Source organism: Mizuhopecten yessoensis, unplaced genomic scaffold (assembly GCF_002113885.1).
Source record: "Mizuhopecten yessoensis strain PY_sf001 unplaced genomic scaffold, ASM211388v2 scaffold10707, whole genome shotgun sequence".
NCBI classification, from domain to species: Eukaryota; Metazoa; Mollusca; class Bivalvia; order Pectinida; family Pectinidae; genus Mizuhopecten; species Mizuhopecten yessoensis.
Window position 1 is genome coordinate 652845 of NW_018408681.1, and position 23003 is coordinate 675847.

At 34.0% G+C, this 23003-nt stretch overlaps 1 protein-coding gene across 4 annotated transcripts; it reads left to right on the plus strand.

Moving 5' to 3' along the window:
• Nucleotides 1-799: 799 nt before the first annotated feature.
• LOC110461927 (signaling mucin HKR1-like) lies at nucleotides 800-23003 on the plus strand. Of its 4 annotated transcripts, none has more exons than XM_021515664.1 (12): nucleotides 800-1022; nucleotides 14223-14323; nucleotides 15792-15843; nucleotides 16142-16198; nucleotides 16477-16875; nucleotides 16918-17292; nucleotides 19079-19222; nucleotides 19923-19967; nucleotides 20612-20803; nucleotides 21227-21409; nucleotides 22169-22301; nucleotides 22605-23003. In XM_021515664.1, the coding sequence occupies exons 1-12, from the start codon at nucleotides 998-1000 to the stop codon at nucleotides 22609-22611; spliced, it is 1713 nt and encodes a 570-aa protein (XP_021371339.1). In that variant the 5' UTR covers nucleotides 800-997; the 3' UTR covers nucleotides 22612-23003. The 4 variants fall into 4 exon arrangements, with proteins under 4 accessions (XP_021371339.1, XP_021371340.1, XP_021371338.1 ...); XM_021515665.1 differs by having other exon boundaries at nucleotides 16477-16866; nucleotides 16909-17292; XM_021515663.1 differs by having other exon boundaries at nucleotides 16477-17292.

Here is a 23003-nt window from a genome sequence, read left to right on the forward strand (position 1 = left end):
TTTTGTCAAAACACTTATATGGCTGCTGGTAGAACTCGTTCTTCTTATTTAAAATAAATGTAATATTCGTATTGTTCAAATTCACTTAGATAATTCAGTCTAAGTGATGATGTGTAAACTATGAAATGTATTTTTGAAATTGTTCCATGTAGTTTGCGACGAATTTCTAGTACATTACTGTACTATATTTCATGCGTATGTCCCGCTGTCTCCGATTTTTTATAACATCGGAAAATTTCTTTCGCTTGCTATGTGATGGATCCGCTATCGGTGTTATATTTTACATTTAAAGCGTGGTCATGTGTGTGTAAATAACACGAGTTAATACAATGTTATCTCTTCACGCGATACAAAATAATTTCAGGGTAGAACGTCTGTTATAATCGTTTACCAATCGTTATATTTACTTATCTGTGGTAGTATATTTCACTCGTGTCCACTTAATTCCGAATTCTTCATTAAATAAGAGTTTCTGTGCTTTATCCGCAGATACTCTGCGGGAATGGACAATATAGTATTCAGGTTTTTTCTTCTTGTTCTTGTTTTTTTGTGTTTTTTGTTTTTGTTTACAAATTGCCAGTCCCGTGGGCTGTCTCGCATGTACGAACTAACGGTATCTGTATCGTTGAGCTTGCTTAAACTGATACGTAATACGTTACATGTTTAGCCTTGTGGAAATACAAAACAACATTAATAAAGTATGTTTTGTTTATACATTACACCATGGCAACTGCCAAACACATTCCATATATAATTTCCTGTGGTGTTAATCTAACTAATCTAAAACAATGACACCATCTCCTTCGTATCTACCTATCAGCCGGTTTCGCGGGTGGATGGCGCGCAGAGGTAAAACAGGGATCGATACTAAAGTCAGAACCATAATCAAGCAGAGTGGCTTATCCATGTGTCAGTGATGAGAAGAGAATAAGCGGATGTGGATGTGTTGATACCATCGTCATCATCTTTGCGCAGACTAATTCGAAACAGTTTTAAAATGAAGAAGACGGTGTCGTTCCTTGGTAAATATACCACTGTTACTAATCTTTTTTTATCCACATGTGTAGCTGATATTTAGTTTAATTACATATTAACGTATGTTTTTGCTGTTATCTAGACAACACGTCGTGAAAGGCTTTGATAAAACATTTCTAACTATGATTGATTATTAAAACCGAATACGTTTGCATGCATATTTTTCATGCCGAACGGCACCGGGCTTTGATGAGGTTTTTCTTTCCTCTTTGTATATACATTTGTTCTTGTTTATTTCGTCTTTGTTAAAGGCGATGACATGTCAATAACAACATAGGAAACATTACTCAAAAAGGCCTTCTTTCACTTAAAAAACATACTCTTCCAATCAATTCAAATATCAAAAGCTGAAGGGCATTCGTAAAGAAACGAATGAATTTGGAATCTTGTAGGAGAAAGAGTAGTGTTATATGTTTGCATTTAACAAAACTTTAACGGAATCAATCTTAAAAAGATATATCAGGAATAAAAAATAGCCCCATTTATAAGCTGTTGACGGAGTACGTCATTTCATCGGAATTAGCTATTGGGACTTCAGTTCAATTCATCCGAAACTCGGTCGTATCAATTTAAACTGAGTTATTGACACATAAAGGTACATTTTAAATCAGTTATATTTCATTACGGTTAGAATGGAACAAAAAAACTTGTTAAAGGATTCAAAATGTTCCCTTGTAGGGACATGATGATAATATTTTCCTTGTTTGTTTTTAATTCCTGAAGGTATCTTTAAGCGAATAAATGTTGGTTCAAATGATGTGAGTTAGTCCATTCCAACCAGGTTGAAGTGAAAAAAACATATTTATAATCCATATCATTGGTAACATGAGATGTGTATCACAATATTCCAACAGGAACTTAATCAAATATAAATCAGTAGTCATTGTCGATTTAAGCTTTCAAGCGTAGTCCTTCATGAGGGATTGAATGGTCCACACCATTATGTCACATCCATAATTTAAAACGAATTGCTTGTTTTTATTTATAACATCATGTATAACAGCTTGGCTCTATAGTTTATGCACGGTGTAATATTTCGTTTATGTCGAAAGGCATATCAAACTACCATTACAATCATAGACACTGCAGAGCTATCCCTCGCCAATCCTCTGATTCTGAGCTAGGGCTGTCTCTATGGCACAGTGCCAAACATACAAAAAGAGTATAACATAAAGGGTACTTTTGGTTTATACCGTATCCCATTCATCTCAGGCAAATAAAGTAACTCCTAACCACAAAATAAAAAAAATAAAAAAACACGTCAGAGTAACGAAACATGTTTCCTAACTATACGGAGAATATTTGAACGATCCGGCTATCTTTGATTTATTTAAACTTACTTGTTTATTTCAGCAAAATTTCAGACCCGTACGACATATGAAAAGTGCTTAAAACAATCGTCTGGTATTTCACAAATGCATCTCTACAGCTTGCAATTTTACTTTTGTCACATACACATACAAAAATTGATCCTTCGGGGAAGTCTGAAAATAGTAATATTTAATGTTTCTCCTATACCAGCACATCAGAATTCAAAGCGCTCTCGGTCTCAAAGCTTATCCGTACAAAAAAAATGACCTTTCAATACTAATTATCAATTGTCACTTTCCTGTTAAACATGTACAGTCTCGTTGTAGATACATTTTTATTACTGATTTTATAAATTTCATTACATTAAGAAATATTCCAATAACCGAAAGACGAAATTCATTTCAGTTGGTATACCAATAAAAAGAGAAGTTTTTAATCAAACTGATTTATTTATTGACCGATTGATTTTATTGTAATCTTATTTAGAATATTTAAATAAATAAAATTATGATTTTATTTTTTCAGAATTTATTTCTTTTATAAAACGTTAACAAAATGTATATGAAGGAACTATGTTAGAAAACCTAACAAATCTTCACAGGTCAAACAAGTATTTTCCCCACAAACCGAACTATTGATAAAAACCTACAGAGATCAAATAGTTCTGTTTGTAATTTGCTTTGCTCAAATTCTGCCTTATCACGTATTTACACCACAACGACTGGCGTACCTGAGGTTCTATGGCAAAACAGTAATGAAAGAAAGAAATGTGTATTGTATTAAGATAAGTTATTTCACTTCATATACCAATGTGCAACCGTTGATTGACAAAAAATTGAACAATCGTTATCAAAGAAGCAATTAAACAAAACGACTATGACTTCTCTGATTAATAGAGAAAGTACCCCGTGTCGTTGCCCCGGGCATCCATTGTTTGAGTTCGCATGTCACCTACAGCAACCAGGTAAGGTTATTGCGATGCTAGAATTAATCATCCTGATTACATACTGCACTCCTTTGGTAAAGGTAGGCATAATCTTTGATCACAAGCGTATAGTTTGCGGATTGATTGGTCCGGCTGGCAGAGATTTGTATTTCTATGGTTGAATCGAAAGTCATACAAACACTTTCAGGAATAAAACTAAACTTGTAAAACAAATACGGTATTTGACCTTCTGCTTAAAATTCTTCAAAATTAAATATTTTTTGAAAAAGGATACCTTGAACTTACAGTCATGTTGAACAAAATGCCTAGAACTATTTCATTTTCCACCTAACCTACAGCAAGCATACTGCATTGCCCCCTACCATGTTTTATTATGTCTTTAACTTCTTTATCGACGTCCTAAACTTTTTCATAAAAGCAGAGTTACCCGAACATTTAGTGGCAAGAAATTGAGGCGATTTTAACATATGAAACATAAACATTTAAACTTTGCTTTGATTGTTATAACTGTATAAATATCAAACAGGTCGATTTGCCGAATATTGGAAATACAAAGCTAGCTTTTATGAAATTCCCTTTTAGGCACGGTAGTCTAATGGTAGGACGCCGGGCTCGTGACCGAAGGGTTGCGGGTTTGAGTCAAGGCAACGGCTATGTGTTGTATCTGTGAGCCTTTGATACCTTGCTCCACTTGTTCCAGTCTACTCAGCTGTAAATGAGTACGTGGTTGGGCAGTGCTAGAATTGTAGAATGCTATCTGTGAGCGCCGAAAAGGCAGCACCGGCTGTATGCTCTCCAGGGAAGTGAGAAAGATACTTGCTGGTTGCAAAGGCCCTATAACCACGGATAATAATTTGTGAACCGCTTTGAGACGACCTACAAACTAGGTTGTAATAAAGCGGTATAGAGAAACCTCGAATTGATATATTTTTTACCTGACACTAACACTGAGGGCCAGCGACATTTCTTGTTGGTGTATGTACTGACAGTTTGTTGTATATATTTTATGTGGCAAAATTGGTAACTTACATTCGAACATGCAGTTGCTGAAATCAGCGTTAAAATCCCATTGACAAAACTATTTTAAGATGCTTTCAAATCATTATTTATTTATAATAACATCATCGTTGATTTGATTAGACTGGTGCCATTAAAGCAGATTATGTAATAAATGAATCCAGATGGTGAATTTTACAATCTATGAAACGTATTGCGGATACACACGAATAATTAATACAAACACCCTAAGTGGAACATTTGTATACCCGTAGGGTATTAAATGTCTAACCTCCGCAGAATGTTTTAAGATAAGTTTTGTACAGTTGCAGCCGAGCATATACACAAATAATCATTTGTCACTGAACATTAGTAATATAAAGCACGGACTAGGATCATGGAAATACTGGAATAAGTCATTAAGATATACGGTGTAGTACATAATGACTTTGCATATTGAAGTATCCGTCTAGCCTTTTGTTTATACAGTATCTAATTGCTTGGGAACTCTGTAGCTCAGTTCGTAAAACCCTTTATTCAATATGCGTAGGAGTTTCCATTGATTGGTTCAAATTCCGGTATGTTCCGATGTTCTTTTTAAATCGATATTAAAAAGGTGCTTAAGGTAGCGGAATTCTCCCTGAAATACTTAAAACACATACAACTATGCAAGACCATTTTCAAAGGGAGCAGGAAAATTACATGCTATATTTAAAACGCTTCCCTATCCTGTTCGGGATCACCATATTCTGTGAGACACCACGTTGTTGACGATGTAGGTGTAACAAAATACCAACTATTTCTGGAATAAAAGTTTTAGGCTGCTTTTTTATCGGTGAAGGAAGCATACTTTAAAACACATAAAATAAAATTAAGTACGCAAATGATAATAAATAGTTTAAAGCCATCGTCAAAATAAGTGAGTAAATCAAATTTAAAAAGCTATGTTGTAAAATGTTGATTTTGTTATACAATAATGTACGTATGTATATATAATTCATATAGTTCAAGCTCTAAGAAAAAGGATTGTTATGGGGTGATAATGTAGTGACAGGGCTAAGTATGAAAGTAGTAGCGATTGGAAAGTAAAACATTCCATCACCGTTTCAGTACGTCACATCTGAAAACAAACATTTAGGAAATAACATGTCTGGGTATGTGAAACAGCATAACATGCTGTATACCTGGATATAGTGCCAACATTTTACGTTCGCCTTCTCCGCCCTCTATACGGACAGCGTGATTGGGAATATTAGTACATAGCATAGATATAAAATAAGTACATGCAAAGGGCAAGTTAAGCTGGGTGAATATGGATTTGACCAGTAAAGGGTAAAAGGATCCTAGTCTACTGTAGACATCTTTTCAATCTCTAAACAAATTCATAGGCGAGAAAGGAATATTCGGATAGTTTATGCTTATTTCGCATAAATCGGAAGCAGACGTGTTGTTCTCTGCAAACGCAGCATTACGGAAAAAAATGCCAGTCTAAGAAACAGGGGAATTAATTGCAATGACTACTGTAACTTGGCTTCTAGAAATGTAACTAAAAATCTACAATAGCCACAATCCTAACTAGAAAATTAGTTCATCAAAAAATGTTCGTTATCAGAAGTGTACGGAAGTACAGGAGATGAATTTCATTTAAAAGTTCTAAAACAAATATGTTCGTAAACATCTCGTTTTCTGTGTGTATGTTCTTGTCATGTAGCTGAGGTGACACCATACCATGAGCACCGCTGACTCGGACTACTTTTGCGCTTGGAAGGTAGATTGATCACGTGATACAATTCACTCGCATGGGTGATCTGGATCTAATTAAATCATCGCTCGTATGTTTCGACGTTGGTTACGGCTTAACACCTCAGTGTTTATGTCAATAACACGGCTGGTAGACTTTCTTATTTGCAACTCATAACCCTAATTATCATATTATTGTTTGATTAATTTTTAACTACTTTTTTTAGTCATAACCTAAATTTATCAGATAAACAAAGTTATTTTGTCTGAACAAGATAACAAATATATTAGACTTTGAAGTCTACTAGTACATGCACGCAGCTGAACCTATTATTATGAACATTAATCTATAATACATGTAACTACATTTGAAAGCAAATGAAATTAAGAACTTTAAATCGCCGAATTGTCTCCCCTTATGGTTTCGAAGGTTGCAAGAAACTTTGTCCGTTCTTCTGTTGTTTCCCTCTAGTTGCTGGTCGGGTGGCGCAATGAATAACGCCTTTTCATCAAGGCGGGGGTTCGATTCCCTGATAGGACGAGAGATAGAGGACCACCGGCCAACCCACGTGGGTTTTCACCGGGTACTCCGTTTTCCTTCCACATTTAACTTCCTTGCGCGCTAACATCCGGACAACAAGAGTAATCAATATAAGTTGTAATTATTCGCTTCATAATCCTGTTTTTGTTTTTGTTTTTGTTTATTGGAAATATAAAAAAAAAAATGAACTTTGAAATTATGTTCCTACCTCTTATACACTGAAACATCGATATATAATGCCTCTTTACATTCTAAAATCATATTTAAAATTCCTAAATCCCGTTTTTGATAACATACTGTAAAGGGAATTATTTCAGCATATTATCTGATGTTAACAGTTAAGCATATTGATAAATTGTCGAATTAAAAAATATGCAATGAGAAATTATATATTGAAACTATAAATCGTGCAGCCATAAATTTGCGCATTATTTAGAGTGCGAAACGCGCTAAATTTAGCATACCGCTTAAACACGTTCATTTACAGTATCCAGTGTTGCGATGCGAAGTACAAACATAGATCCCATGCTAGTGGGGAAATTTTGACAGCTAGACGCGAATTTACGGTTTTGGAACCATAGTACAGGATATCAAAAAAATATAACGATACAGAATATTTCTGGCTTACCATATAACGTTGATAAATTTACGTTAAATGTGATACTACGTTTCAAATATCCCATTTGTATATTTTAGAACAAAATATTGCCTCTAATGAAGGAACTGATACATGTTTCATTATTTGTCAATACCTGTCACATAAACTGAGAGTTGTCAGGTAACCCACGACACAATCAATACAGGTGTGACACGTCTGTCTGAATAAGAGATCAATAATACTCTAACAAATGTACACTACAATAGGAGTCCCGGGATCGCGGTGATGAAACTGTACATTAAGGCTATGGTATGACTTTTTACAAAGAACATTACGTTGGCTCCATAATTATGTTGCGTGACGGCATTGGCCGGTTAAACACGCTACATTTCGCGACAGGAATGAATGCTTCAACAACCAATAAGCATAACTGTGTTATACCTGTAGAACAGGATATTCAAATTAAGTTCGATAGCGTCAAATCCAAATCGTAAACAGAATTTTTAATGATTTTTGATAACATTTCCTTTGTTATGTATTGTTATTGAATTGTTCTGTTATGCTTTGAATCGTAGAAAGCATGACTATGACATAGTCGAGGTACACCTGGGCCTGAATACTAACCATTTTTCTAGAGAATTGTCGTGGAAATGTTTTCATCAAATAGTCCTTTATATTTATTGAATTTACCAATAGATATATCATCTTTGGTGACAAATATCAGTTATATTATGATGGTTTTTTATGGCGTTTAGCTCTTTCATGAATAACAGTTTATGATCTTTTCTCGAAAAGCAGCAGAGTGTATCTATATTTTTCTACGTAATAAAATGGTTAAATAAACTACGAGTGTTGTTATTTTATTTCATGCGTCCGTCTCAGGTATCCATGTCAAACTGAAAACAAATAAACCAGCGAATTTCACGGTGTTTCAAGTTTATACAGGAACCTGTCCTTTTTGCATTTTGGGATTATCTGAAGAGATATTGGTCCAGTACAAACCCGAGAACCTCTGTCGCTTTAAGTAACTATACACATGTATAACTTATATGGATATATTTCGAATTTTGGTCTTCACTATATTTTGTTAATTCCGTCTTCATTGTCTTTCATAAAAGTCACATAAGATATGGTTGTCTTTTTTCAGAAGAAAACGTATGTTTATAGTGTTTTCAGAGTCGGTCGTTGGAACATTTTTCTCATATCGAGCAGATGGATAAAATAGAGAGGCCACCACAATTGGACTCGAGTCGTTCTCAACATCTTCTGGAATGATAGCATACTACTGACAACCTATGATAATGTATTATCAAGTGTTTTGTTTTATATATGATGAAAGCTATAATCATGCCAGAGAAACGGCATTTTTTAATTGATAGCTACAGTTTTTGTGAGTATTACAGAGATCCTTGTCAGGACGTGTTATGGTATGGCTTTGTTTGTCACTCTGTCCGTTAACTTTTACTTATTGACAACTGCTCACTCAGATTCGAAGATTTACCTTTGACCTATGAAAACCTCTTTTTGTATATGATATGCTCATTACAACGACGTGAGTGGTCAGGTGGCGTAGTGTATAGCGCACTTACCTATCACCAATCAACTGGCTTATACAAGAAAATCAAGAACTTCTGACACCTTTTCACTGCTATAGATTTGTTGACAAAGATCAGATGGATTTGTTTTGAGGGTTTGTTTTACTTTGAAAGCCCTGGGTTCTTATTGAAAACAATTTGATTGTTTCAGTTAACATCTTGATTAAGTTAACCAAATGTATACTACCGGGGGCGGGTATCTAAGTTAACTATACGTAAATGTTATAAACAAGTAGTATAGGATAACTGTTTAAGATGTCCGTGTCAACATTCATTCATTCAACATACTTACATATTATCCATGCATTTACTATATTCGTCAAACAATCGTCGGACAACAGTTGATATAAATATACAATTGATACAATCAATAAAATTAACATATACATACATTAATACTATTTTGAGGAACACGAAGGAGCTGCCTTATAGGGCAAGTGCTATTAGTCCTATGCCATCTTGATAATTTCTCCCTGTGTGTGTATGCCTGCGTGTGTGCTGGAGATGAAAAGTGTTATGTATGTTTTACAATATATAAACATGATGCTTATTAACACGCATACATTTTGAAAAACTAAGTACCAATATTCACAAACCTACAGTGAATTTGAAAAGTTTTCAAAAATGCAGATGAATTTTACATTATGCATAAAGAACAGAAATGTCACCCTTAAATCCAGTAGGACTGATTGTGTTGTAAATTTTACAAAATGTCTGTTCAGAACATCCTCAGATACACTTAACAAAATAAATTGTTCACTTGTATGATAATTATCATACCTCTTACAGTTTTCCCTCTATAAATAATGTAATATTGACCATTTTTATAGAGAGTGGGCGGATAATCCCATATGTCTAATTTATTGTATTTTAATATCGTTACCGAGCAATGGACACAAGAGAGAAGACAGAATATTCCTGTAAAAGAGTACCGAAAATTTCAAAACATGACTATTGTCCTAAAAATTCGCTTTAGAATGTTCATAAAACTCGTATAATTATACCTTTAATATTTCTTCTAATCAACAACTATAAACGGAACATGTCAACAAATTAAAATGCTTTAGAAAAGTCTACGAAAAAACAGCATCTTTTGTCGATAACGTTCTTTGAAGATCGAAATTGGCCAACTCATTGTCATTGTCTTTTCAATCAAAATGCTCAAGTGTATCAATCGAAATAGAGGTAAACAGTTGATGCTAAACAATAAGCCATTGTTAAGTCTGTGTAGTTATATATCAGCCTCAAGAGAAGTGTTTTATCTATGGACATGAAATGTGGATACATATGAATTTTGAAACAGGATATTGGTATTTGGTTTCATTTTAATATCATGTCGACCAGCCTTTTTAAAATTTAAACAAAAGATAGAAATATATAATTCAATATTTGTGATATCTGTACCAGGTGCACGTAAAAATGGTATCTTAATCATCAAAACCATTAATAAAATCAGTTATGGCTACAATTTGTTAGGCTTTCGAAGGAGAAGCGAGTTTTGAACAATGCCAGGTTGACAAAACGCTTGGCTTTATAATGATTTTCTCTGCAACATAACCAATATATTAGTTTATGTGTGCCTACGTAACTCCATCCGACCGTATCACGATGTCGGGAACACACCCAATTATGGTAAGTTCAGACTACATAGTGTAAATATTTGATCAACTGTTTAGAAAAAGTAATGTAATGCGAATGACTGATGAAAGCAGGCTACGGCAGAGCGATGTCTGTAAAAAGCGTATTTTAAAATTGCATGGGCTAAGACAACAAACGTCAGTCACATCACCTTATTGTACCGTGTTGGTAACAGCGTGATGGTTTCTAACAACGGACTAGGAGCCATAACATCAGCTGAGTGATCGGGAGGCGCAATGGACCGTGCACTTGCCTTTCACCACAACGGTCGCGATAATGGGGCATGGTCTATTTGAAACTTTCACATTTGCGCCTTCTTCAAAAGTTGCTTCCTCATACTCGGTTGACAATGTTAAACATCATTGCCAGCAATCGTAGGATAAACGGCCATTCAAAGCAGACGCTTTTTGTTTTAAGCATGCACAGTTGACTGAATACGTAGAAAATCACAAGGGTGAGTGCGATGCAAGTATTCGAAGAGTTCAGCATTCAGTTTTCAAGAAAAACTCACCGGAGTATCAATCAACCTCTACAGATAATTTAAGATGGGTTTGGTATAAGTACTAATTAACCTAAAGATGGAAAGCAGCTAATTAAAAATGGTTAATAATCGAAATTGCTTTTGGTAGTAATTGTGACACTGACACGGTCGAGTTGAGCTATTAGCACGATTAAAAGACTTGAGGACAGTTACCTTTATGGGTAAACCGACTGGGAATATGTAGTATACATTGCAAGAATACATTTTTGACTGTGTACCTATATTTAACTGTTGAAATAAAGGTCTTTCCCTGGGGAACTATGTTAGCGAAGTGTTGAAGATATTGATCCAGTATATATAGTAGGAGAAAACCCATGTCAACGTTCTACAGCTAGCTTTTAGTAGCAAAAACATGCACAAGCACTGTTTCCGAATGCATCAATATTTTAGTAGATCTAATGTACAAATCCATTGAATCTATAAAAAGGGAATTTTACCTATAGACTTGTCAATTCCTACTCAATTTTATGATAAAATGGCGTTCAACATGTTGTTTGAACATGTATTGTTTTGAATATGATAAATTACCAAGAAAATTAGTCGAAATTCATCATTGTAGAAAACGCGGTCTCAGAAAGTAGTTTGATAAACCCGTTCAGTTCGCCGATCAGCAATATCCTACGCAACTGTTACGCATCAATGGCCGCCTTTCGGGAGTAAGTAGCTGGGTGCATTACATTAATTTTGTAGGAAGCTTGTTCAGAGAGTGCAAATAACGATTATGTTCAGACTGCGCTATGACTAAACAGTATTAACTAGCATAACGGTAAGTTATGACTTAAAAGATCAAAAAGGAAACGCCAATTTGAAAATGCGAGATGTCGATTTCCAGCACTATACCGCCATCTCGTCCATTTAGGACTAACCAGTTGTACTAAAGGACAACAGAAAATAGATATTTAAAGTGTTTCGAAACCTGTAGAAATTCAGAAAAAAATATATACTTTCGACTTTGTATTTACACAATGTCTACGATATTGCTTTATATGATAATTAGGGATATAAGAAGGAACAAATAATTGGGAAAAAGACAAAAAGAGAAGATGCAAAAATAATATGATATAATATAATATATTGGGTTAAAACAACAATAGCAGTAATCAAACCCTACTTTAAGATCATAATGATACAAAGGCAAGTCGAAGGTCATGCTCTCAATAAGCAGATTTATCTAATTTGAGGATATAATAATCAAGTATTACAGCAGAAAAATACATTGTTAAAAATGGATCTTCATTGCTGATGTTTTTTATAAAGAAGCATTGGACATGTATTAAAAGTTCGAAAAAAAATTGCTATAAATTAAGTATATATGAATAAAAAAAACGTAAGTTGAAAATATGCATTTACGTTATTTATGATTAGTAGTGTTAAACTGTTATATATTATTCAAATCGTGCGTGATATCTTCTACTCTAAAATTGTAGCATGAACTACTTAGAGAAAGTGTTATTTTTCTATCGACACAGCTTAAAAAAATCCAGGACTTGTTTTTATGAAACCGTTCTCATGCCCAAGCATGGATTTTGTGCTAAAACCAGCTTTACTGAAACACGTAAATCATGTCAAATGATCAAAAAGTCAAAGTAACGTAGAAATCAGAATTCATTGATGTTTCATGAATACGGGCCCAAACGAAACATCTCAACAACAACACATATGCATACACACATGCGGATTAATTAGCCAGGGGGAATAGACTTGCAGTAAGTACGTGCCTGATAAGGCAGCCTCTGCGAATTCCATAAAAACCTGCTGATTGATCAAATGGATTTAATGGAATAAAATGTACATCTATGTACTGTTAGGTGCTTTAGATTGGCTAATTCGGAAAAAGGAAAATCACGAGTTTGGATTCTTGTTTCTCCAATAAACACAATAAGGATGGCTACCCGTGGTTTGTCTTACCAAACTCATTATCTAACGTCTCTCGTCGGAATCATTTGACTAAATAAGCATACGTTATATATTATTAAAGCAATTACCGTTGTTTTTTTTTATACCATATCGCATGATTTAAGCGAGTTACAAAAAGCCTATGTTAAGGAGTGTTAACTTTGAGAGAAGGAGGAGAGATTATGATTCTAATTCATGGTTATATAAGAGAGCGAGTATCAGAGCACGATAGTTGTGTGAATCGGAGAGTAGTCAGAGGGTTGGACGATGTTTATTTGCTTTAAGATAAGGGCTTATATTTAAATGAAGGAAAACTATAAGATTGTATGTTAGCAATTAATGTTGACAATAAAGGTAAGGTCCATAAGCACACGAAAAACCAGTGACTCCGTCACATTTTTAAGCACAGCATCCATGCATGCACGAGCATAAAGACGAGTTCATGAATATGTTCTGATCAAAACAAAAAGTCATTAGTTTATGAAAATCCTGGCATAAAAACACAGTCACTTGGTTTCGGTTCGGATAAGCACACACGATTATATGTTTGACACTATTTGTGTCACGTGCATCTTTCATGTTGTAAGGTGGTAGACTTCTACCTGGGGTTTGCTGTGACCTTAATGTTTTGAGTTCATACTATACACATTTAAGATTTTTTTCAATTTTAAATGAACCATTACTCCTGATGTTTATAAATACATTAATTAATTAGTTAGGTAATTTTACGTACTTGCCTCTCTGTTTTAATAGCAGTTTAGATAATTTGGATTTAATGAAATGAAAACAATTTAATGTCATAAAAGTTTGGATTTAAAACGAGTGGCCCTGAGCATCAACAATGAGTTCCACAAGGAGGAAACCGCTGTATGATGCAGTGTAATTCATATTTGGTATATTGTATCTATTATCAATTTTAAAAGATGCAATCACCTGTGTGTTTATGTAATGTACATCTTCTGACCGTTGCAGCCCTAGTCTTTTACCAAACAAGAGAAAGACTGCTTACACGTGCTATTATTCTAAAACTGTCCCCGCCACATCCCCACTTTATGCATTGTTACCAGGGTAGCATCATCCATATTGTCACATATTTCATACCCCATCGATAATGGCGGGATACATTGAGTTTATGATTACAAGTTATTATTATGAAAGCAAGGTACTGGAGAAAAATAACCAATCATTCCAGTGCGAGGTAAAAAGAGACATTTTAACACCTGGAATAAGATCTTTGAAGTTAAGCACTAGGCAAAGCCTCGTACTGAACTTCAAATGACTTACCGTTTAGATGAGATGCCTCTGTTTACTTGACACTTTCACCTGATCTTTTAATGCATTTGTAATCTAAATATATGCTGACCATTATTTGTTTTGTCTTGAAGCACTGCTATTGCTGGTACTCAATGCAGCACCAGACATGGTCTTTGCTGGTGAGGCTGACTCAACACAGGAACAGGAAGATGTTCCATGTGTCCAGGGCGAGGTAAGGCGTTTCATATGTCCAAGAGTTATTAGTTTGGAAATATGTTATATCAAATTTTTACTTTATACATAAACCATGTACGTATCAAACGTGTCGCAACGTTTCAAGACCGACTGTTCCCATTGTCACAGCTCAGTCGACAAAGAGACTAGTCGGTCTTAAAACATTTGATACATATGTGTACTTACATTATTTGTGTATAAAGAAAACAAATAATGTAATGTGTTCCATGTTTTTAATGTCATACTTCTAGTTATAATAGTATTCAATTCTACCAGATTGTTTTACAAAAAGAAATTTGGGTGAAAGTCATTTACAGAGCACTTCGGTTTGCGTAAAGAATTTGTCGTATGATAATCGTCATATTTTCGTTGGGAAATATTAAGTTTTCCTATGTGAAATGAATAGACTAATAAATGGGATTTCTGGTTTCAATTCCACTACCACGGATTTTTCGGAAACATGTGGTCTTATTATTTTACTTTTAAAGAGTTTTTATGTAAATCTTTCTTTTGTGCACTATTTGCCATTATACCATCTCATTTGGATGTCAGTTTTGTAAACAATACGATATTCTCGTTATGGATATAAACACAATTTAGTACCTTGACGTAATGATTCTTTAAAATACTGAAATCAACGAAATATCTTACTGCTTAAATCAACCGGTCTTCAGGCTACCATTGTGATAATATATATTATGGAACAAAGATGAATGGAAACCCCTGTTCATCATGACAAAAGCATATTGACCCCACCAAACCTATTTTTATCATTTTCGTAAATTCCATCTTTACATATTACAGATTATTGAATTGTATGAGAACGCTAGTGGTAAAACATTTGTACACTTACCTTACACACTTAAATATAAAGATGCGTGTTTAAAAGGACAGTGACTCGAGGAGTCTCACATAGTCATCTCTTCTGTGTAAAATGAACAACAAATATCTAAATGAACTGAATAAGAAATAAATAAGGAATATGAGAAAAATTATTGTATTGTGAGTTGTAGCTGAAGCAGCGCATCCCCAGACAACCCACGACTAATGTATATATGCCTGAGTAATAAAATGTCTTTTACAAAACAAAAATGAATAGAGAAAAATAGTCCATGATAACAGAAATGTGTGGTGGCTGTATTGTAGTCATATACGTATATACAAATATACTCCGTCCTGAATGTCTTTACCTCATACATTTCTTTTTAAATATTAAATGGTAAACACATACAATATCTGGTATTCATAGCTTTAATTTCCTTAAGCTTTTATTGTTATTTTAATTGTAACAAATACATGTACCTATAGTATATGCCAATATTTTTGCATTTTTAATTTTATATTTTACAATTCATGCACATTAAGAGAGGAATCACAATGCTGTATTAGGAAGTACAAGAATTACGTTACAGTGTCCTAATATTTACGTTCAACTAGTTATATTTCGTTTGGTGAATTTGTTTTAGATTAGATGCGGGGACATAGGAAAATGCCAGAAAAATTGTACAGACAATGACGGTATGTACTTAAATTGAGCATTGCAACCTATAGCAATGTAACTGAAATATTTGTTTTTCTTAAAAGTTAACATCTTTTCCTGTTTGTGATATGAAATATCAAATTATCAATAGTAAGATAAAATCGTCTGTTTTATGTAATATCTGAATCCTGGCAAAATGAGAAGCTGCCTATCACAATTAAAGGCCAGTTACGTAGCTAACAATATTTTCTGCTATACAGTGTCTCATACATTCATGAATTGTCATATAAAGAGTATTACGATAACCAAATTTATATATGATGATATCTTTCAAAGATGAAGAGTCCGTTCTAAAGCGACGACGAAGGAATGCAAATGGTGGTTCAGCCTCAGGTATAACTGGTTTCTTACGATTTATTATTTGAAAATAAAGTATCAATATCATTTCTTGATTATATTTTGTGCAGTAACATAAATCAAACTTGGTTGGTTAAAACATATACACAACAGAATTTTTAAATTTTAAATCAATTTAAATATTGATTTTTTTCAATATTTTACGACAAAATAATCTGAGTAAATCACTGTTGTTGAATGCAAATCATCGAATTAAGTAATATGTTCGGATATAAACAGTTTGTACAATTAGTTTAATTTGATTTATTTTGCAGACAGCGCACAAAATACAGCAAGTACAGCTTCGACCGCAAACAGTATGTGGCCCTCCTTGACGGAATGCGTTTCTACAGAGAGCTCAGGAAATACTGTCTCTTATCCAACAATGACTACGTACAGCACAGGAAGCTCAGTTTACGTCACAGACAGTTCAGGATTTAGCCCATCAAGTGATGTCTCTATACGATGCACTATGGCCCCAACAGAAAGTTATCCCTCGACAAGTGCAACAAGTACTGACTTCATGTCAGCAAGTTCGGCCTCTATGCCAGCAAGCTATTCTTCTATGCCCCCAAGTTCTGCTTCTATGGCATCAAGTTATCCTTCTATGCCACCAAGTTCTGCTTCAATGCCACCAAGCGATTCTCCTATGCCACCAAGTTCTGCTTCAATGCAACCAAGTTCTGTTTCAATGCAACTAAGTTATTCTTCAATGCCATCAAGTTTGGCTTCTATGCCACCAAACTATTCTACTATGCCACCAAGCTCTGCTTCTATGCCATCAAGTTATTCGTCTATGCCACCAAGTTCTCCTTCGATGCCACCAAGCTATTCTACTATGCCACCAATCTCTGCTTCTATGCCATCAAGCTATTCGTCTATGCCACCAAGTTTACCTTCGATGCCACCAAGTGTTGCTTCTATGCCACCAAGTTCTGCTGCGATGCCAGCAAATACTGCGTCAATCTCTCCAAGTCCTGCTTCAACTGCAGCGAGCGTTGGTTCTGTATCTGCAAATACTGTTTCCACGATGGAAAGTGCTTCTGCTGTCATATTAATTACCGCTGAGATCTTCAGGAAGACAAATGAAGGTAAGATAGAAGATTAAGAAGACAGAATTGCTGTTCCCAGTGAATGGTTGAAAATCGTATTAATCTATCTAGAGTAAGTTACTTTTCATGTTTATAAACAATACTTAATTTACCGAGTGTGTTTATCAGTGTAAATTCTTACCCACCAGAAAGTATATATGACGGCCAACCATCACAGTTTCAGGCATGTTTCCACGGAAATATTATGTTTTGCCAGGAAGGCAATTTGTTTTTGCACGACTCCAATTTCCTACCGGGAAACATCACAAATCATACCGTTCCAATGCAAACTATTTGAAGCATTATACCGCAAAGCATGGAACATATGGCTTCAGTCATTTTTTATTCATTTCATCAGATTTTATTGACTTTATATATGGCAATTGGATTGGACATCAGGCTAGGCCTATTTAAGTCCTTTCCAAACTTATTTACAAACTTTACATATATTCTGTCATAACAATCCAATTAAACAGTGCAGGGGAGATAACTCCAATTTAGCTTGTGAAATGAACATTTTACAACATTTTCTGTTTATGTTTTAGATATTAACAATTAAATAAATCATGTATATTTATTGAAAACCCATCCTACATAAAATCCAAGGGATACAGGCCCAAAAGGCCATTTGTATAAACACATTGACCATCCACCCACTGGATATATAAGATAAGTTACCAAGAAATAAACATTTTGTAAAATTTCAGAATATGATATGGATTCATATAGGAAAATGTAGTTATTATTATATATTATTGGAGTTGATTCTCTTAAAATTTATTTAACAAAGCATAATAGAATATTCATGTAGTCATTTTTTTATCAGATTTAATAGATTGTAAAAATCAAACTTATGTTTATTTTCTATAAACAAATTATAACATATTATTTGCAGTGTCTTGATTTATGCTATAATTGGATTATAATATATTATAATAATTATATGCATTTTAAAGGGCTCTTAATATTCTAAAATATTAAATTACTTTAGAATTTCAACTGTCAGCCTGACCAAAATGTAATCATCACTCTTATGCTACCGTCCTCTGTATATGTCATTCTGGTCTTTGTCGTCTTTTCCACTTAATATGTCCAAAAATAATTTACAAAAATTGTTAATTGTAAATACTTAAAATTAAAATAAAAAATGGACATATATTCACGATACGATTATAGCTCTTGATAAATTGTCCTCAGAATGGAGGTAAGAAATTTGGATAAGGCCTTGTTGGAGCAAGCAACTAGCAGAACCAGCAATAAAGCGTTGTTTATGATTCTTATAATGTTTCGGAATCCAGTACCAACGACACATGTCCGTATCCTTATAATTAACCAGTACTCAGATAGATAGCAATACAGAAGATGTATCATTAAGTATTTCATTATCTTACAATTAGATCATGCACATGTTTAAGTAAAGCGTCCTTGTTTATCAAGCAAAAATACAGTATACTCCTTTTGTAAGTAATAAATGGAACAATGCCGCTCTCAAAAACACTGATTTTAGAATATTTGGCTGACGACACAACCACACGCATCTACTTATAATGTTGACAGTTGAATATGAATAACAAAAATCCGGGTTCGAATAACTCATTTGTATATAATCAGAGGACAAATGTGCCAAGACACCATCTGTTTTAAGGAGAATACTTTCAAAATTCCCTTTAATACTTTACTAACTTTTGGAGTTGTTTTTTAAGAAATATTTTCGACTGTATTTATTTGTTTCAAAGATTGATTTTTTTAATATATATATGTATAAACAAATTTTCCTTTGTTTCAGAAATAAAACTCAAAGTCCCAGGAACGTTGTCCGCACTCCTTGCCAACAACAGTGTGGAAAATGTAACAAAACATTTCAGGACACAATTTGCCGATCACTTAAACGTGACCGAAAGTCGGATAATAAACCTACAATTCATCCAACGTGAGTAAAGTAATTACAACTTCATGTCGAGGACCACCGGAAACAAATAGAAGAAAATCATAAGCGATGCAACCTAGTTAGTTTTTGTGCAATGTGTAATATCATGTATTGTTTTAAAAATTTAAATTTCGATGTGAAACATGTTTAAATACCAGACAATATTAACAACAAATGGGAAAATGGATTACAACCGATCGATATTTCACTGAAATCGGATTCTGTCATGACATTATATTTATTCCGTTATCGAAATACGTTTTGTTAAGATAATATTACATTCTCCTAGTATGAGAAATAAAGAAATACAATAGATTGATTTGGCAACACGACTTTACCACAAAGTTTTATTTTATCGTAGTCTATTATATTTCACATTTTTGTCTTTGTTATTAAATGTACAGTTTATCGTATTAAACAAAGTCTGCAGTTAACAACTGTGTTTTCGCCATTTCATTTTGTACATGAAAAATAAATGATTACAGTCTTGTCTGTATGTTTACTTATTTTGAATAACACGAAAACATCATTGTTTTGTTCGTATAAAGGAAATATGATTGATTGATCAATCTATTTATCAAATTAGTCTCAACTAAGCTAGCATAATACCTAAGAAATATTCATAAAAAAAACCAGTTTTAATTGACGATTATTCTGGGTATTTTTTGTCGTTTAGTTTATGACAACCCTATACTTATTTCAGTAACAGAAACCGCCAGAAGACGAAAGAGAGCAGTTTCTCAATCTAGTATGTATACATTGTTAATCGTATATCTGTATTTGGTGTATATGTGTTTATTGACAATAATGCAGCGGTGACTGTTTCATCTATAATTGACAAAGTAGATGTGACATGACTTACGGGTTACCCATATTCACCTAATCTTCATTATTCCCGTTACAAAACGTAGTTGTCAACAACATTGCGTTTCATTGCCACCATCTGTAATGCACTATTATGACATTATGTCTCACTTTCGTCTCCATATAGCCTATATCTGTAACGGTATTGATAAGAAAGTTATTTAAATGGTGGCATTGCGATATCACATGTTAGTGAGTTTGCAAAAGTAGCGAACTGCATTATATATAGATTTTATTGTCTAGATATAGGAGTGACATTTTAGTAAGTTTTTATGTTTATAGATACGGGGGGGGGGGGGGGGGGCAATTAATCGAGATATTTATGTAATTATTACCACAGTCCACATGTACATCTATTTGTGTGCAAGAAATAATTACTTTTTGTACAAGAACGTCTTTTAAATAACGCTACAAGCTACTACATAACTGTATTTAATATCTCATAAGACACTACACTAGACGTATGGATATTAGTAATGTAACCTGATACACGATGTCGTTTCATCAGACTATTATTTATATTTAAAGCTTTCGTGATCGTGAGTTTTGAAATAATACCTGCAACATCATCATCACAAGAGACGATAGCCGCTTTGGTAATTAGGTTGAGAAACGATGTCTTGGGCGGAAACTTCACGCTCACTGACACATCGGGAAATCCCATCAGCGTTGATACAACATACTTCAGTACGGCAACTGTCAGTGCAGATGAAGCTCCAGGTACGTTATGTGTCGTTATGTTTATCCTTGTCCCAATGTAAGCCAAACACTAGAAAGAGTAACATTGATACAACATACATACAAGGTATTTTTTAAGAAAAGACTTACATGACTTACATCTGGTCACCGTTTCACAAAGGTTTGTTAACCCTAACCAGGGACACCATTAAAAAACAAATGCAAATTATTTCTCAAAACACATCGATCTTATTTGTCTTGAACAATCTACAGCAGTAAAATCATATCAGATGTTATTGTTTTTGTTGTATTAATATTTACATATTTACATATTTCTCTAACCAGTTGACATCTCTAACTAATATATGAACAACAGACCATGATCGTTGTAAACAAAAAGTCATATGAATTATTTACAGATGTCATTGGTCTCCAATTGTTAAATACATTTTTGTTATTTTGCAGAGAAAAGACGTGACATAGTGCCGATTATAGTAGGAACCGTTGTGGGCGTCTTTTGTCTGGCTCTCATCTTCATCATCATCGTCGTTGTAATTCTGAAAACGAAGAAACACAACAAACACAACTCGTTAGTGTCGCCCACCCCCTCGCCATCCTCGAGTGGAGGCAAGCCAACACGATCACCTTGTAAGTCTGGTCATGAATTAATATATACATAAAAGGAATCGGTGAGTGGAATTGATTAATTGTTCGTTATCATATCTCAACACATTAACCATAAACCTAAATGAAGGTATATTTAACTTTCTTCGAGTGATTTGATTAGACAATATTTAAGGACAAGAACACATATTCATGAAACCGTTCTAATATTCCAATAAGATGACGTGCACAAGACCCGTATTCTGGCAAACTTCATAGAGATGCAATGATGTTAGTGACGTTAAGACATACAAAGTCGAGTACCGATTTAAGCTTCTAGACTTTACTTTTTCACTGTGTTCTATGATTTTGGTGAATTAAATGAAAGTTAGCTGGAGCATAAAATCTGTGCTTAAGCGTGAAATAGTTTCATTCGGTCTCTGTACTAGACTGCAGTTACTGAATTATGTTGTTGCCTGCTGCTCCAATCGCCGTTTCACTATTTTGTTTAGATTGGAAACGAAGCAACCTATATATACCACTATATTATTAAAGATTACCCTGATAACATGGAAACGAAACTGTTCTCCAGAGAGTGTACAAGTCCTGGCGAAAATAACCGCATTAGAAATAATAAAACAAACTACATTTAACATATACTATGGACAGAGTAAGCAACATAGATTAATTAAAATTTGCTTTAGTATATTAGTTTCTGTATTTTTTTAAAGCTTTCTTTATGCCTTGAAATGAAAAACCAATCACCATTGTAATCAATCTGCTATGTAATTAATCCTGATTCAGACGATGATGGTACAGCTGGTCCACTACCTGAAAAGAACTCAAATGACATGAGAAACCAAAGTTCTGTAGTCGAGAATGAAACAGCTCCAGGAACGAGCACTCGTCCGGGGTCTGAATCGCAAACACAAGATAGGTAATCGTTAGTTGTTTATCACTCGGAATGTTCTTGTTTATTTAAGTTTTTGTTAAGACAGCTAAAAAACATGGTTTATTCAGTTCGTGTTTAAATTTTCAATAGGTAAATTTAAGTTAAAAAGGAATTATTATTTTTGATAAGCGAAAAAATACTAGAGCTTTCCTGACTACAGACTTTGGTTTATAATGCAATTCTTTGAGTATTTTAGATAAAAAGTACAAAATATACGTGCTTTATTCAGCCTTGCTTAACTATTAATTTGAAATAATTTTATTCACATTATTTTGATATTTTTTGCAGGAACTAACGCCCACGACTGAATGGAATGTCGAATCATCGGAACTGCGTGTACACCGTAGGCAAAGTCAATACACCAAACAATGTAGGAACCAGGTTATACTCAACGGATTGTTTTTAAGAATGAATTTCTATGTTCCTGGCATCAACATCCAATGTTGTCATTTTATGATGAATCGAATAATAAACATTTTCACTTTTTTAACAACAGCACGATCTTTAGGTTACGACTGTGCTCGAAAATCATAATACCAGTTAGAGCAAGAAATAGCAAATGGAAGCAAATTAGCCTAATCAACCACCACAAAAACAGACTTCAAATTAGTATATTGATATAGACAAAAGTTGTTATACGTCACCAAAAAGGACATGGACAGTCGATAGGAAAGAGAAGAACAGAAA

What these genes read in the sequence shown, in the direction of transcription:
- LOC110461927 (XM_021515663.1), top strand. Translation starts at nt 998, where the DNA reads ATGAAGAAGACGGTGTCGTTCCTTG. An exon ending in AAATTGTACAGACAATGACG is followed by an intron (nt 15,844 to 16,141) that starts GTATGTACTTAA and finishes TATCTTTCAAAG; the next exon opens with ATGAAGAGTCCGTTCTAAAG. An exon ending in CAGTGCAGATGAAGCTCCAG is followed by an intron (nt 20,804 to 21,226) that starts GTACGTTATGTG and finishes GTTATTTTGCAG; the next exon opens with AGAAAAGACGTGACATAGTG.